Source organism: Neoarius graeffei, chromosome 16 (assembly GCF_027579695.1).
Source record: "Neoarius graeffei isolate fNeoGra1 chromosome 16, fNeoGra1.pri, whole genome shotgun sequence".
Taxonomy (NCBI): Eukaryota; Metazoa; Chordata; class Actinopteri; order Siluriformes; family Ariidae; genus Neoarius; species Neoarius graeffei.
The window spans coordinates 24923276-24941405 of record NC_083584.1 but is presented as its reverse complement, the minus strand read 5'-3'; the positions used below and the strand labels follow the sequence as shown (position 1 = coordinate 24941405).

At 41.7% G+C, this 18130-nt stretch overlaps 1 protein-coding gene across 1 annotated transcript; it reads left to right on the top strand.

Moving 5' to 3' along the window:
• The first annotated feature begins 758 nt into the window (after nt 1-758).
• On the top strand, nt 759-15302 carry LOC132900524 (riboflavin transporter 2-like). Its single transcript, XM_060942668.1, has 4 exons — nt 759-2502; nt 11012-12050; nt 12221-12344; nt 14907-15302. Exons 2-4 carry the CDS (start codon nt 11032-11034, stop codon nt 15111-15113), a joined length of 1350 nt encoding a protein of 449 aa, XP_060798651.1. The 5' UTR covers nt 759-2502; nt 11012-11031; the 3' UTR covers nt 15114-15302.
• Nucleotides 15303-18130: the final 2828 nt, after the last annotated feature.

Here is an 18130-nt window from a genome sequence, read left to right as displayed (position 1 = left end):
CCATTCAGTCAGCGAACGTCACACAGGAAGTGAACCCCAGCGGGTCATAGAAACTTGCGCAGGAGAAGAATGACTTTTTTATTTGTAGGCTATGGAAACTTTGAGGAACGAAATAAAAACCGGTATTAACCGGTTACCGTTATTTTTAATAAGCGTTTCTGTTCCAGAACATAAAAAATAATAAAGTTTCTGGTTTCGTTTCTGTTCCATGTGAAATAGAAAAAGTTCCCGGTTTTCGTTTTCGTTCCTTGAACCGGTTCAAAGCCCTGCTTTCTACATCCTAAAATGAAATGGGGGGGGGATGCCAGAGCGGATTCTGCCTTTGATCAATTAAATCATATGTACTGTGTTCGATTCATTGGTTCATATTTACGACACAAACTCAAATATTGACCATTTTGCTTTAGATTTGTGGTAATTCTAGTTTTGGTTATACATGTTTGACCAGATAGCTTAATTTCAGTCATGTGAATGAATGGTACGATTTATTTTTTTTAACTTAATTTTAGGAAAATTATTCCTTTATTTAATTTGTAAGCAAACATTTAACATGATTGTGTTCATTATTAACCTAATTATAGGAGTTATGCAATGCTAAGTAAAATTGAATTTATGGCCAGTTACAAGAATTATTCACTGCAATGTTGAGCACTTTTATACTACGATGCAACTAATATGATTATTTCTAAACAAAAAAAAATCACATTTTCTTTTAATTTGATATATATATATATATATATATATATATATTTTTTTTTTTAGTTATTTCACGAAATTGAGTCGTACATGAACTGATAGCCCACGAGCCATGTATAACGAGATTGAGCGGAATAACTGTTTTGTTCTATCCACATTCACTTGATTTTGAGAAACAGCATTTTTATTTTATTTTTGCAAATTCAATAAATAAAAACTTGGTACAAAACGTCCAACAAAATCATTTCCACTTAGAATTAGGGCTGGGACATTAGCGCGTTAATTTCGATTAATTAATCACACAAATATCAACGCGTTAAAAAAAATAACGCATTTTAATCGCACACTATAACAGACACGCAGGCCCGGCGCCAGGAACAGTTTACTTAGGGGGCAATTAGAAATCGCAAGGGGGCAAATATTTTTCATATAGTGTGTAGTAGTGATGGCGGTCTGACAACGTGTTTCAAACAATTAACTGCGCCAACCACAAAACCACCACGGCCCCGAAGGTTGCTTTAGTCCGGGAAAATCATGTGGCATATTACCAGGGCAGTTGCGCTTTATCAGCCCCCGTGCCCACCTGTTACCCCTCCCCTCCGATTTTCTCACAGACAACCGGAAAGATGCCAAACATAAAACAACACACACAAACCTACAGGCAAGTCCTTTAAATTTAAAATACATACAAATAGCTCCGCGGCATGAAAACAAAACGTCAATGCAAGTCTAAGGTACTTGGCTCGGCGGCCAAAATCATAATTAAAAAAAAAAATCAACAGACGCGGCTGCACCAATAATCCTGACTCGCACCGAGTCAACGCTAACCACTTGATCCGCGATCCCAGTTTAGGCGTGTAGGGGACTAAACACTCTGAAGTGATGAATTACCCCCCCCCCCCCCTCCCCGCTGCATGGGGGGTGACGTCAACGACACATATTCTTACGCTATTTGCGCACAAAGCGGACCATATATGAACACATACACCAACATAAACGGAGATAAACTTAGGCTACAAAGAAAGAAAATGGATTCACAATATTGTGATTGAATTGGTTTAATTCGGAGGGGGAAAGACTACTCCCGCAAACTGACTGCATATTGCAGGATATTGCAGAGACAGTGCACTTGTAAGTGTGCATGTAAAACCCCCGCCCGCACGACCCCTCCCCTTGTCCTTATCACAGGTCTGTGTGAGCGCGGCTGTGTCAGCATTTCACACACACACCCACAATAACTAGTCCCCAGTAGTTAGGATTGATGCATATGTCTAAAACAGGGTTAATATTAAATTCAGGCTTTTTGAAATAATCCTACCTCAATACAGTTGAATTCTACGATTGCAACGTAAGAATCGTAACAACCAATCAGATTTGTTCTACCGTGCCAGTTTTAGTAGTGATTTATGTGAAATGTATTTTTGTGCAATGCACAACCACTTAATATTTCGTATTTGAAAATGCAAATTATTAATACGTCTATAATACATTATATTTTCATAAGAAAACAATTAAGTGATCTGAGTCTCCGTTGAGGGGGCGAGGCTGTAGCCACGAGGGGGCGACGCCCCCTTTCGCCCCCCCATGGCGCCGGGCCTGAGACACGTCCTTCTGCATTAGAGCAGTGGAGAGTGGCATTACGTCTGATGGTGTACACAGCTTTCTGGAAACTCAGAAGAAGTTTGGGATTTTAGCTGTGGGGGCAGCACTAATGCGGGACGGAATACAGCCGGACGGGAACAGAAAAAGAACAGGAGAAGAAGAACGCCGGTTTTCAAAGGACGCTGGTTTTTGGAAGGAGAAATTGTAAGTTGGAAGTTGAAATTCATCTTATCTCATTATCTCTAGCCGCTTTATCCTGTTCTACAGGGTCGCAGGCGAGCTGGAGCCTATCCCAGCTGACTACGGGCGAAAGGCGGGGTACACCCTGGACAAGTCGCCAGGTCATCACAGGGCTGACACATAGACACAGACAACCATTCACACTCACATTCACACCTACGCTCAATTTAGAGTCACCAGTTAACCTAACCTGCATGTCTTTGGACTGTGGGGGAAACCGGAGCACCCGGAGGAAACCCACGCGGACACGGGGAGAACATGCAAACTCCACACAGAAAGACCCTCGCCGGCCACGGGGCTCGAACCCAGGACCTTCTTGCTGTGAGGCGACAGCGCTAACCACTACACCACCGTGCCGCCCCCGAAGTTGAAATTAACTTTCCTAAATATGCTGAACTTTATGGCAGAATTTGCACTGGCTTGTTGATCTTGGTTTTGAAAAAAACAAACAATATTTTGTTGATTTAAGCTTATGTATTGTCATTCAAAATCCACGTGGAAAAAATGTCTTTCTACCTGTTCTCAAGTCAGATATTTCTATGCGATTAAAATGCGATTAATTTCGATTAATTAATTTCAAAGGCTCTAATTAATTAGATTAAAATTTTTAATCGCGTCCCACCCCTACTTAGAATGTAAACAAACCGGTGAAATGACAGTCGCAATTTGTGAAAAATGCGCTGATAATTCTTGAAAGATATATATATATATATATATATATATATATATATATATATATATATATATATATATATATATAAAAAAGATATGTTCTTACCATCAAATACTTTTATTGCATATTCTGTTGCTTTTTTTTGGGGGGGGGGGGGGGTTCTTCTTCTTTAGGGTTTTTTGGCAGTTGGCAAACCCAAAAGGTGTAGTACAAGCCACTGACTGGGCTGGAGTGTGGAACAGAGGGGGGAACAAACAAACAAATACCTGTTGGTTTCTTTTAAATACTTGATAACAATTTTAAGGGTTTTGTTTTCGAGGAGAGTTTTTATTTCGTCCTTGGTTGGTTCAGCATAACGCTCCACCATTTTGATTTTCTCTTCTCACGGTATATGAGCTGATATCCTTGTAGTAGAGTAGCCAATCAGAGCACACGATTGCTCATATCCAGTAAATGTGGATAGAAAGAATATGAAAAATATAAAAAAATTATTTATATATATATATTACAGACAGACAGGGAGCACCAGGGATCGTCCACGCCCTGGTCAGCCTCGAGTCACGACGCCAGTTCAGGATCAGCACATCAGGCTAGCTCACCTCCGTGACAGATTCCTGACACCCTCAGTCACTGCTGCTGAGACCCCTGGACGACACAGACCCAGAATCTCCAGCATGACGGTCCGACTGTCACTTTGAATTTTTTTATTGTGAATTAATTCTTGAGTTTGACAATAAATGTCCTTTATCGATGTTTCAAGATGTGTGTGCATTACATACAATATCATAAATTTCAAATATATGCATGGATCTAAAGTGATATCGTGTTGAATTCCATTGTGCGTTTTTAAAGTTACTTAGTATATATATAAGTAACTTTAAAAACGCACAATGGAATTCAACACGATATCACTTTAGATCCATGCATATATTTGAAATTTATGATATTGTATGTAATGCGCACACATCTTGAAACATCGATAAAGGACATTTATTGTCAAACTCAAGAATTAATTCACAATAAAAAAATTCAAAGTGACAGTCGGTCCATGTTCGGACCGTCATGCTGGAGATTCTGGGTCTGTGTCGTCCAGGGGTCTCAGCAGCAGTGACTGAGGGTGTCAGGAATCTGTCACGGAGGTGAGCTAGCCTGATGTGCTGATCCTGAACTGGCGTCGTGACTCGAGGCTGACCAGGGCGTGGACGATCCCTGGTGCTCCCTGTCTGTCTGTAACGCTGACTCAAACGGGAAATGGTCGAATGATGAACACCGAAGTGCCGGGCGACCTCTGTCTGTGTACTTCCGGCACGCAACATCCCGATGGCCTGTTCACGTTGATTTTGGCTTAGGCGTGGCATCTTCAATAATGACAATTTTCCCATCATTTCCCCCGGGTATTTATAGGCAAGATTGTGTGTGTAGTGTATGCAAAATTTGTTTGAAAATTAAAGCCTGTCCATGTCATTGACTACCCGAGTCATATTGTACGTTATTGAGTACAACTCCCTTAAATTCTGATTTGAGCACAGATTTGGAACTTATTCGGGCGGAATGAAGTTATTTTTCCGTTGTGATATATTTCTTTTCTTCTTGAGATAAACTCAGCACGAATTCAGCAAGTTTTATCAATGTGCGTTTTTAAAGTTACTTAGTGTATATATGTGTGTATATGTGTGTGTGTGTGTGTATATGTGTGTGTGTGTGTGTATATATGTATATATATATATATATATATATATATATATATATATATATATATTACACACACTAGTGCATCTCAAAAAATTAGAATACCATGAAAAAGTTCCTTTTTTTTCATAATTTAATTCAAAAAGGTAAACTTTCATATATTCTATATTCATTACATGTAAAGTGAAATATTTAAAGCCTTTTTTGTTTTAATTTTGATGATTTATGGCTTATAGCTCACGAAAATCAGAAATCCAGCATCTCAAATTATTAGAATATTCCCTAAGATCAATCAAAAAAAGGATTTACAATACAGAAATGTCCAAATTCTGAAAAGTATATTCCTTTATACACTCAATACTTGGTTGGGGCTCCTTTACCATGAATTACTGTACCAATGCGGTGTGGCATGGAGGTGATCAGTCTGTGGCACTGCTGAGGTGTTACTGAAGCCCAGGTTGCTTTGATAGTGGCCTTCAGCGTATCTGTATTTTTGGGTCGGGTGTCTCTCATCTTCCTCTTGACAATACCCCATAGATTCTCTATGGGGTTCAGGTCAGGCAAGTTGGCTGGCCAATCAAACACAGTAATATCATGGTCAGCAAACCATTTGGGAGTAGTTTTGGCACTGTGGGTAGGTGCTAAGTCCTGCTGGAAAAGGAAATCAGCATCTCCAAAAAGCTCGTCAGCAGATGGAAGCATGAAGTGCTCTAAAATCTCCTGGTAGATGGCTGTGTTGACTTTGGACTTGATAAAATACAGTGGACCAACACCAGCAGATGACACGGCACCCCAAATCATCACAGACTGTGGAAACTTCACACTGGGCTTCAAACCCCTTGGATTCTGTGCCTCTCCACTCTTCCTCCAGACTCTAGAACCGTGATTTTCAAATTAAATGCAAAATGTACTTTCATCTGAAAAGAGGACTTTGGACCACTGAGCAACAGTCCATTTCTTTCTCTCCTTAGCCCAGATAAGACACTTCTGACATTGTCTCTGGCTCAGGAGTAGCTTGATATTAGGAATGCGAAAGTTGTATCCCCTTTCTTGAAGATGTCTGTTCGTGATGGGTCTTGATACACTGACACCAGCCTCAGTCCACTCCTTGTGAAGCTCTCCCAAGTTCTTGAATCAACTTTTCTTGACAATCCTCTCAAGACTGCGGCCATCCCTGTTGCTTGTGCACCTTTTCCGGCCACCCTTTTCAGCAATGACCTTTTGTGGCTTACCCTCCTTGTGGAGTGCATCAGTGATCATCTTCTGGACAACAGTCGAGTCAGCAGTCTTCCCCATGATTGTGGTTGTGTGTACTGAACTAGACCGAGAGATGCACTGTGTTCATACTGTTTTACTCAAAATGAACTATTCTAATATTTTGAGATGGGCTTTTTTATGTTTTTGTACTGTATGCCATATTGATTAAAATTAAAATAGAAAAATGCTTGAAACATTTTAGTTTGTGTAATGAGTCTATAATATATAACTTTCACTTTCTTAAATAACTGATGGAAAATATTGAACTTTTTCACAATATTCTAATTTTTTGAGATGCACTAGTTGTGTGTGTGTGTGTGTGTGTGTGTGTGTGTGTGTAATCTCAGTATATTAAAAATCTATGCCAAATCAAGTTTCATTTTTGAAACCAGTGATTAAATTTTGATTGATCAGAAATGTTATAATGCATAAAAATTGCTGCTTCAGGTTATTTAACTTGCATAATGACAAATGGTTACAAAATGTTGGTTACAAATGGTTTAAAATATTTGCTCTAATATTTAGAGTATAACAAAGGAGCTTAAACACCTTTATCTGTGAATCTGACGTCGAGGTTTTTTTTTTTAAACTTTGACATATTTGTAATGTCTGACTATAGTGCTTGAACTGTGTTTCCCAAATAATAATTAATGAAATTGGATTACTGTGTACAGTATTAAAGTAAGTCATAACAACTGGTGTTTTTCCAACGATATCATTTTAATATGGTTTCTCATGATGTTTTGACTTGCCGGATTCTTTTGAAGAAGTTTTAATATACATTGTGTGCATATATAGTACAACCCCGATTCCAAAAAAGTTGGGACAAAGTACAAATTATAAATAAAAACGGAATGCAATAATTTACAAATCTCAAAAACTGATATTGTATTCACAATAGAACATAGACAACATATCAAATGTCGAAAGAAAGACATTTTGAAATTTCATGCCAAATATTGGCTCATTTGAAATTTCATGACCGCAACACATCTCAAAAAAGTTGGGACGGGGCAATAAGAGGCTGGAAAAGTTAAAGGTACAAAAAAGGAACAGCTGGAGGACCAAATTGCAACTCATTAGGTCAATTGGCAATAGGTCATTAACATTACTGGGTATAAAAAGAGCATCTTGGAGTGGCAGCGGCTCTCAGAAGTAAAGATGGGAAGAGGATCACCAATCCCCCTAATTCTGCGCCGACAAATAGTGGAGCAATATCAGAAAGGAGTTCGACAGTGTAAAATTGCAAAGAGTTTGAACATATCATCATCTACAGTGCATAATATCATCAAAAGATTCAGAGAATCTGGAAGAATCTCCGTGCGTAAGGGTCAAGGCCGGAAAACCATACTGGGTGCCCATGATCTTCGGGCCCTTAGACGGCACTGCATCACATACAGGCATGCTTGTGTATTGGAAATCACAAAATGGGCTCAGGAATATTTCCAGAGAACATTATCTGTGAACACAATTCACCATGCCATCCGCCGTTGCCAGCTAAAACTCTATAGTTCAAAGAAGAAGCCGTATCTAAACATGATCCAGAAGCGCAGACGTCTTCTCTGGGCCAAGGCTCATTTAACATGGACTGTGGCAAAATGGAAAACTGTTCTGTGGTCAGACGAATCAAAATTTGAAGTTCTTTATGGAAATCGGACGCCGTGTCATTCGGACTAAAGAGGAGAAGGACGACCCAAGTTGTTATCAGCGCTCAGTTCAGAAGCCTGCATCTCTGATGGTATGGGGTCGCATTAGTGCGTGTGGCATGGGCAGCTTACACATCTGGAAAGACACTATCAATGCTGAAAGGTATATCCAGGTTCTAGAGCAACATATGCTCCCATCCAGACGACGTCTCTTTCAGGGAAGACCTTGCATTTTCCAACATGACAATGCCAAACCATATACTGCATCAATTACAGCATTATGGCTGTGTAGAAGAAGGGTCCGGGTACTGAACTGGCCAGCCTGCAGTCCAGATCTTTCACCCATAGAAAACATTTGGCGCATCATAAAACGGAAGATACGACAAAAAAGACCTAAGACAGTTGAGCAACTAGAATCCTACATTAGACAAGAATGGGTTAACATTCCTATCCCTAAACTTGAGCAACTTGTCTCCTCAGTCCCCAGATGTTTACAGACTGTTGTAAAGAGAAAAGGGGATGTCTCACAGTGGTAAACATGGCCTTGTCCCAACTTTTTTGAGATGTGGTGTTGTCCTGAAATTTAAAATCACCTAATTTTTCTCTTTAAATGATACATTTTCTCAGTTTAAACATTTGATATGTCATCTATGTTCTATTCTGAATAAAATATGGAATTTTGAAACTTCCACATCATTGCATTCCATTTTTATTTACAATTTGTACTTTGTCCCAACTTTTTTGGAATCGGGGTTGTAAAAAGTAAAGGATGTCTGAAGTTTGCTGAGAATCAGCACAATTTAAGGGATCAAGGGTTACTGCAGTTAAAATGTAACAAAGTCACATAAGGACATACTTTTTTTTTTTTGGACAAACCAACCTGTAAGCTTACAAACATATCCCATGGATAAGCTGTAATGTTTTGTTGCAACTGTTATATATTTGCCCTTTAAAATACTATCAAGCTTAAAAGGGCTTCAGTGAGTTATCTTTGTAGTATGATATGATACTATGCTAACTATAATGTGGAGTTAAGAAATACATTAATCATTTCTATCTTTAACTATTTCAAATTGTTTCTGACTCAAACATTGGTTTTCTTGGATATTGTGACTCTGCAAAGCCTCCTGTATTAATTTTAATCTCGAGTGGAAGTATTATCAAGTTTGTGCACCTTTTGATAAAACATCAACAGGCAGGTCATCATGATTGGTCAGCGGTTGCACACCTACAATCTCAAGCAAAAATTTAACACAATCACCAGATGAAACTGACTGATTAACGAGTGAGTAAAATTTTCAAGCGCAATTTTGTTGCATTTTAATTTATTTTATATATATATATATATCACTGTGTAATTAATTGTACTCTAAGTATTCTGTTAATGTCTTCCATGGCTCAGTATAGTTCAGAAACATTTAACAGCTTGAAAAAGACTGAAAGAGGTTAATTTTGTGTGTGTGTGATTTAAATGGCTTTTGCAGCTGGGCTGTGTCTACACATTTGTTGACCTGATTGTCAAACTACTGAAACTGTACTGATTGTCTGCAGGCTTGCTTAAAATAAACATGTCTTCCGGATAATGTGACAAAATGATTAGGCACTGCTTTAGTGAAAAGCAGAGATCTTTAAGCAAAGACTATTTTGTCAAATAGTCTACACTGCTAGCCAGTTAAGTTTGCGTATAAGTGTAGTTTAGTTCTAAACAAACTACTCATGCTGATGTTTTGCATAGCCAAGGGGTCAGCAATTACCCAAGTTTGTTCGTGATGGAAATCAAAACCCACCATTTTCAAATTTATTATGACTGTAAATAGTGTCAGTTGGAATCTAATACCAAATTTAATTTAAAAAAAAGTTATGTGGGTGGAAAATTAATTATTAGACAGATAAATAAATAAATATTTGTAGACGTTTTAATGACCCAAATTTTTTTGTCTACATTGTAAAACAAGTGTTGCCAGGCAAAACAAACCTTGCCTGGCAGCACTTATTTTAGTGCTTTTGATACTGACTTAATTTTACAAGTCTGGCCTATTCACCTTACAAGATGAATCCGTGACCTTCAGTTTGACATTTCAAGGTGCTAAATGAAAGCCCATATGGGACTACCTATATTATGATAATGGTAATATTTCTCAATCATCAGCTGTCAGGTTATAGTCCTATGAAAATCCATGACCTTGAGTTTGACATTTCAAAGTCATTCAAGATCAAAGGTCATGGCAGCAACTGAAAGCCCATATGGGACTCCTTATATGTTGATAATAGTAAACATCTGGCTTTCATTAACCATTTTAAAGTTATAGCCCTTTGAACACCCATGACCTTGACCTTTCAAGGTCAAAGATCATGGTGCCAAATGAAAGCCCATATGGCACTTCCTATAAGTTGATAAGGGTAAATATGTCTACCATCAACCGTTTTCAAGTTATAGCCCTCTGAAAATCTGTGACCTTGAGTTTGACCATTCAAGGTCAAAGATCATGGTGCCAAATGAAAGGCCATATGGGAGTTCCTATATGCTCATAATAGTAAACATCTGTCTATTGGCAACTGTTTTTGAGTTATAATGGAAAATGTTATTTTGACCGATGACCTTGACCCCCTGACCTTTAACCCCCAACCACTACGGAGACTGTCCAAGCTACCCCATCATGCAGCATATGGTTGGAAGCAGAATTGAAGTATGCACGTTTTGGTTTGAAGTCAAAATTATGAATTTGAAGAAAGTTATCGCAAAAAAATGATTTTGACCTTTCCAGGGACCCGATTACCCCGAAAATTTAATCAGGTAATCTATGGACCATTGCCCCCCTACCCTGAAAATTTGAAGTCAGTCGGTGCAACTGTGTAGATTCTAGATTGTTAACAGGCAGACACAAACAAACCGCGCTGATTACAATGCCTTGCCCCGCTGACTCCGTCGCAGGCGAGGTAATAAATCTGTGCTGAGAGGATCAGTGATGTATATAAACACATCACACATATTACACACACATTCAGAAGGGTTTTCTGGCTGTAAAAGCTTTTCAAATTCCTGAGTTAATCTACAGGGAAGTGGACTAATAATTTACCAATTTTCCTAGTAATTGACTAAGTGTATGACTCCGGTCTGTTTGTGTATCTTACTAATTTAAATCTTTTAACATTTTGCTTTTTGTGTGCATATAAACCTTACATTCTTGTTACTGTTAATCTGTTGGAGACTCCAAACAGATAAAGGACATGTCCCTCCTCACTCACGTCTTAGCCTGCCTGTTTGGAATGGGCTCCTGGGTGACCATTTGTGGACTTTGGGTTGAGCTGCCCCTCATTGTCCCTCAGGTGCCTGAAGGCTGGTACCTTCCCTCCTGTCTCTCCATCCTGACCCAGAGTGCTAATGTTGGTCCTCTGTTTGTCACCCTGATGCACCGATTCCGACCAGGAAAGCTCAATGAAACTGCTGTGATCTACTTCATTATTAGTTTTGGGACCCTCTCAAGCCTCCTCTTAGCTTTCGTCTGGAAGGAGACAGTTGTTATTCAAGGAGTTGAGCGTAGCATTTATTTCCTGATCCTGACCTTCTTCATCGCCACTGTGGACTGCACCTCGTCAGTTACTTTCCTACCATTCATGATGCAGCTCAAGCCAGAGTATCTCACCACTTATTATGTAGGTGAAGGTTTGAGTGGACTGATCCCGGCTGTAGTGGCTCTGATTCAAGGAGTAGGTGTCATGCAATGTGTCAATAGCACCCAAAACTTCAGTCCCAATGAAACAATAAATGGATCTTTGGACTCAACTAATTACCTCATACCGCACTACTTACCAGCCAACTTTTCAGCTCAGGCTTTCTTTATCTTCCTGGCAGCAATGATGTTTGTCACCTTAGTGGCCTTCCTGCTTTTGAACAAACTCCCAACAGTAGCTCAAGAGCACTCAATCAGCCTCAAATCCCAAGGTGCTATGAGAAAGTCGGACTTTGTGGAGGAAAAGAAAAGTCCTGAACAGAAGCCCATGATGAATTCTCGAAATGGCATCCAGAAGTTCAGTGGGATGTTTGGAAAGGGAACCTACACACGGGCACAAATTGTGTACATCTTCATCAACTTGGCCTGGGTGAATGCTCTGACCAATTCAGTGTTACCATCTGTTCAGTCCTACTCGTGTCTGCCTTATGGAAACCATGCTTATCATTGGTCTGCTACTATGGCCTCCTTAGCAAACCCAGTGACCTGCTTCATTGCCATGTTTTACACTCAAAGGTGAGTAACCACATTTATAAAAGGGCTTTTTATAGTATTTATTGGTGGCAGAAAAGATTTGAGATTTCAGAGGATATAACGAGCCTCCAAAAAATGGGGGGAAAAAAACAGCATAAACTGCCATTTTCTGATATAGCAAGCTTAAGCATAAGTTCTTTCCATATTCAAAGGTCATTGGTGCTGATGGGCTTTCTGACTGCTTTTGGCTCGGTTATTGGCATTTATATCATGGTCATGGCAGTGCTGAGTCCCTGTCCACTTCTGGTCAATGACATTTCTGGAGCCATTCTAATAGTAAGTTAAGTGTTCCATGATGTATACTTGAAATTAAACTCCTTCATTCTACAAGCGAGGTCTATTTTGTTTTTTTGTGACCTGGGAAAATCTAAAACTACAAACTGTCCTGAACTGAAATGTGTTTCTTATTTGCACATATCTCAATCATGAATTGTAACATTTTAAAATCTGGCTACCCTTAAAGGAACAGTCCACCGTACTTCCGTAATGAAATATGCTCTTATCTGAATTGAGACGAGCTGCTCCGTACCTCTCCGAGCTTTGCGCGACCTCCCAGTCAGTCAGACGCAGTCAGACGCGCTGTCACTCCTGTTAGCAATGTAGCTAGGCTCAGCATGGCTAATGGTAGTTTTTGGGGCTGTAGTTAGATGCGACCAAACTCTTCCGCGTTTTTCCTGTTTACATAGGTTTATATGACCAGTGATATGAAACAAGTTCAGTTATACAAATTGAAACGTAGCGATTTTCTATGCTATGGAAAGTCCGCACTATAATGACAGGCATACTAACAGCTTCGGCAGCGCATTGATATCTGAGCTCCGTATCAATGCACTGCCAAAGCGCGCAGAAGGTGTTAGTACGCCTGTCATTATAGTGCGGACTTTCCATAGCATAGAAAATCGCTACGTTTCAATTTGTGTAACTGAACTTGTTTCATATCACTGGTCATATAAACCTATGTAAACAGGAAAAACGCGGAAGAGTTTGGTCGCATCTAACTACAGCCCCAAAAACTACCATTAGCCATGCTGAGCCTAGCTACATTGCTAACAGGAGTGACAGCGCGTCTGACTGCGTCTGACTGACTGGGAGGTCGCGCAAAGCTCGGAGAGGTACGGAGCAGCTCGTCTCAATTCAGATAAGAGCATATTTCATGATGGAAGTACGGTGGACTGTTCCTTTAAACTGAAAAGGGAGAAAATTACATAATTTAATAATTTATAACAGATACTAATAAGCTTTGCGGTTACCAGAGGGACACCCCTCCCCATCTAAACTGTAACCCTAGCTATGTAATAGGCCAGAGGTTGAGGGCTATAGAAACAGAGATCAGTGCCACCCAATGCGCCTTAAAGGTAGACGGCCTTTCAGATTTTTCAAGTGTAGGTCATAAAAAGAATTTTCCCCGACACCCAATTATTTTTGTTTAGTGGACTGAAAGCTACTGAATTCGAATCACAGACTTCCAATTTTATTAGGTTTTTTTTTTAAATAGAACAATTAATGAATTTAGGGCCAAGTGGCCCTAAATTCTCCACTATTTTTTTCCTGCTTCACCATGACCCAATTCAAGATACTACATCATGCATCATGTGGTGGGCTTTCCCTGTTCGTGCAAGACATTGTGGGATACAAATTTGAAACGGGAGAGAAAAATGGAGGATGTGAGTGTGAGAATGAAACATGGAAGATCGACTACAATAACGGAAAGCGAGAAGAAAATACGTTGTTGCGAAGGAAAGGAAATGCAGGACCAAACTAATAAATATCGGTGGTCAGCGAGCACCTCGGTGTGATCAGAAGTTCGTTTAGCGACAAAGATGTCAAAGGTAAACCTGCGCATGTGCAAACGGACTTCCTCTGTCTGCTTGACTGCGCAAAGCGAGTGATTTCATGCACGTTATTTGTTCAGGAATCCCCTCAAATGAAATAACTTCCCAGCCACAGAATGGCCTGATGTTTTGTGAGATATTACAGAAATAAACGTATATCACAATGACCAAATTTCAGAAGGAACTAAATTTAATTGATTTTATGAAATCAAAAGGCCGTTTAGCTTTAAGGGTCTGGTTAGCCTGGGAAGGCTAGGTCCTGGCACAGGAGGGACTTTGACTAATAAGCTACTAATGGAAACATCTCATCTCATCTCATTATCTCTAGCCGCTTTATCCTTCTACAGGGTCGCAGGCAAGCTGGAGCCTATCCCAGCTGACTACGGGCGAAAGGCGGGGTACACCCTGGACAAGTCGCCAGGTCATCACAGGGCTGACACATAGACACAGACAACCATTCACACTCACATTCACACCTACGGTCAATTTAGAGTCACCAGTTAACCTAACCTGCATGTCTTTGGACTGTGGGGGAAACCGGAGCACCCGGAGGAAACCCACGCGGACACGGGGAGAACATGCAAACTCCACACAGAAAGGCCCTCGCCGGCCACGGGGCTCGAACCCGGACCTTCTTGCTGTGAGGCGACAGCGCTAACCACTACACCACCGTGCCGCCCCTATTATTATTATTATTATTACTACTACTACTAAGAATTATGTTTACAATAGGAAATTAGTTATTTCCTCCATCACTCTGTCTCATCTGTCTGTCACGTCACTCTGTCTTATCACCTGAGGTAAAAATAATTTTATTTTAAAATCAATACATCACTGAGAGAGAAGCTACACGTTCAGCCACAGTAACATTCAGTGGATTTTCCCAGGCCACCACACACACACGTAAAATAAATTATATATTTCATCAGGAATGTATCTGTAATGGTCACTGTTTAATATTGTAGAAACAAGCTACTATTGTTATTTTAAATTCTCTCTGTAACAGGTGGCAGCTTGGACATGTTTTATCCTCATACTGTCCTATGTGAAGGTGATCGTCGCCGTGATCTTGCGTGATGAAGGTCATAGCGCTCTCGTATGGTGTGGTGCAGTAGTCCAGTTGGGCTCACTGTTGGGATCTGTGATCATGTTCCCTTTAATCAATGTGTTCGACGTTTTCTCTTCAGGAGACCCATGTAACACTAGGTGCTAATGCCAGAATACAGTATACTAGACATGTGAGTGTGTTTCTGCTGAGGGAATGAGACATTTCACAACATGGAAATATGATATACCGCATAACATGTAGTGTTTTAGTATTTGTTGATTTCTGTGGCTGTATAAATACAGTATAGATGCTCTTTAAAATTAGAAAAGAAATTAAAATGAATATTTTTGTAATATACTGTATGCTTTGTAACATTTACTTTTGAAATATGTAATATAGCAACACATTTTAATTATTTAATGAATATTTAGTACATTTTCTGAAATCTGCCGTATTAATAACATTCATATAAAGAGTTGATATTTTTGTTTCTAGTTCTGTCTTTTCTTGCACTACAGGAAAAGCACAATAGAAAGAACACACACATTTCTTCCGGATAATATCTTAATTTCTTTTTTTTTCATAACTGAAATTAAAAACAATACAACCAAATGAAAGAAAGTGCTCAAGGACGAGAATGCAACTTCTGCTCTGAGATGATTCAGTGTGAGAAATAATCACTTGGTGGCAATGTCTCTATATTTTAAATTCCCTTTCGAGTGACCATTTGGATTTCTTTGGTGTTTCAAAAGATATTTAAGGACAAAATGTGAACAGGTGATCCAACTCTGGAATATGATCATTTGATTTCATCAGTCTTTACACACACACACACGTTTATTTCACTATCCCTGTGAGGACCTTCCATTGACGACATTATTATTGCAGTTAGTTAATGTTGTGCCTGCACCGAAACCTAACCTTAACCTCAATAATGTAAAGGAAACTATTTGGCTCTTTATTATTATTATTATTAGTTGTTTGTTTAAAAAAAAACGCAGCCACAGTTTCCCTATGGGGACCATCCAAATGTCCCCACAAGGTCAAAACTGTCAGATTTTACTATCCTTGTGGGGACATCTGGTCCTCAGTAGTGTATAAACGCACACAATTATAAAGTATTTAATTCATAGCAACAGATTCATAGTTTTTCATCAAACGTAACAAAAATTGTCAAATGCTGTACGTTTACAAATTGCCCCTCCTAGAACTGCCACCTTATTGTGGTGGAGGGGTTTGTGTGCTTGAATGATCCTAGGAGCTATGTTGTCGGGGGCATTATGCCCCTGTTAGGGTTTCCCAAGGCAGACAGGTCCTAGGTGACAGGCCAGACCAAGAGCAGTTCACCAAAAAACCCCTATGGAGAAAAAATCCAGGACCGTGACGTCGCCCGGTAGGACGCAGCCGGGGCCCCACCCTGGAGCCAGGCCCGGGGTTGGGGCTCGTATGCGAGCGCTTGGTGGTCGGGCCTTTGCCCATGGGGCCCGGCCGGGCTCAGCCCGAAGAGGCGACGTGGGCCCGACCTCCTGTGGGTTCACCACCCACAGAGGTAGCAGTAGGGGTTTGGTGCAGTGTGGATTGGGTGGCAGTCGAAGGCAGGGGCCTCGACGACCTGACCCCCGGACACAGCGGCTGGCTGTTGGGACATGGAATGTCACTTCGCTGGGGGGGAAGGAGCCTGAGCTTGTGCGGGAGGTTGAGAGGTACCGGCTAGAGATAGTCGGGCTCACCTCCACGCACAGCTTGGGCTCTGGAACCCAGCTCCTCGAGAGGGGCTGGACTTTCCACTTCTCTGGAGTCGCCCATGGTGAGCGGCGGCGGGCTGGTGTGGGCTTCCTTATAGCTCCCCAGCTCAGCCGCCATGTGTTGGAGTTTACCCCAGTGAACGAGAGGGTCGCCTCTCTGCGCCTTCGGATTGGGGAGAGGGCTCTTGCTGTTGTTTGTGCCTACGGGCCAAATAGCAGTATAGAGTATCCGGCCTTCTTGGAGTCCCTGGGAGAGGTACTGAGGGGTGCTCAGACTGGGGACTCCATTGTGCTCCTGGGGGACTTCAATGCTCACGTGGGCGATGACAGTGACACCTGGAGGGGCGTGGTTGGGAGGAACGGCCTCCCCGATCTGAACCCGAGTGGTGTTTTGTTATTGGACTTCTGTGCTAGTCACAGTTTGTCCATAACGAACACCATGTTCGAGCATAGGGGTGTCCATAAGTGCACGTGGCACCAGGACACCTTAGGTCGGAGGTCGATGATCGACTTTGTAGTCGTGTCATCTGATCTCCGACCCTATGTCTTGGACACTCGGGTGAAGAGAGGGGCTGAGTTGTCAACTGATCACCACCTGGTGGTGAGTTGGATCCGCTGGCGGAGGAGGAAGCTGGACAGACCTGGCAGGCCCAAACGTATGGTGAGGGTCTGCTGGGAACGTCTGGCCGAGCACTCTGTTGGGGAGGTCTTTAACTCCCACCTCCGGGAGAGCTTTTCCCAGCTTCCGAGGGAGGCGGGGGACATTGAGTCTGAGTGGACCATGTTCTCTACCTCCATTGTGGACGCAGCTGTTCGGAGCTGTGGCCGCAAGGTCTCCGGTGCCTGTCGTGGCGGCAATCCCCGAACCCGGTGGTGGACACCGGAAGTAAGGGATGCCGTCAAGCTGAAGAAGGAGTCCTATCGGGCCATGTTGACCTCCGGGACTCCTGAGGCAGCCGACGGGTATCGGCAGGCCAGGCGTGCTGCAGCTCGGGCAGTTGCGGAGGCAAAAACTCGGAACTGGGAGGAGTTCGGGGAGGCCATGGAGAAGGACTATCGGTCGGCCTCGAAGAAATTCTGGCAAACCGTCCGGCGCCTCAGGAGGGGGAAGCAGTACTCTGCCAACACTGTTTACAGTGCGGGTGGGGAGCTGTTGACCTCGACTGGGGACATTGTCGGGCGGTGGAAGGAATACTTTGAGGATCTCCTCAATCCCACCGCCATGTCTTCCACTGAGGAGACTGAGGCTGATGACTCAGAGGTGGACTCGTCCATTACCCAAGCCGAAGTCACTGAGGTGGTTTGCAAGCTCCTCGGTGGCAAGGCACCGGGGGTGGATGAGATCCGCCCTGAGTATCTCAAGTCTCTGGATGTTGTGGGGCTGTCTTGGTTGACACGCCTCTGCAACATCGCGTGGCGGTCGGGGACAGTGCCTCT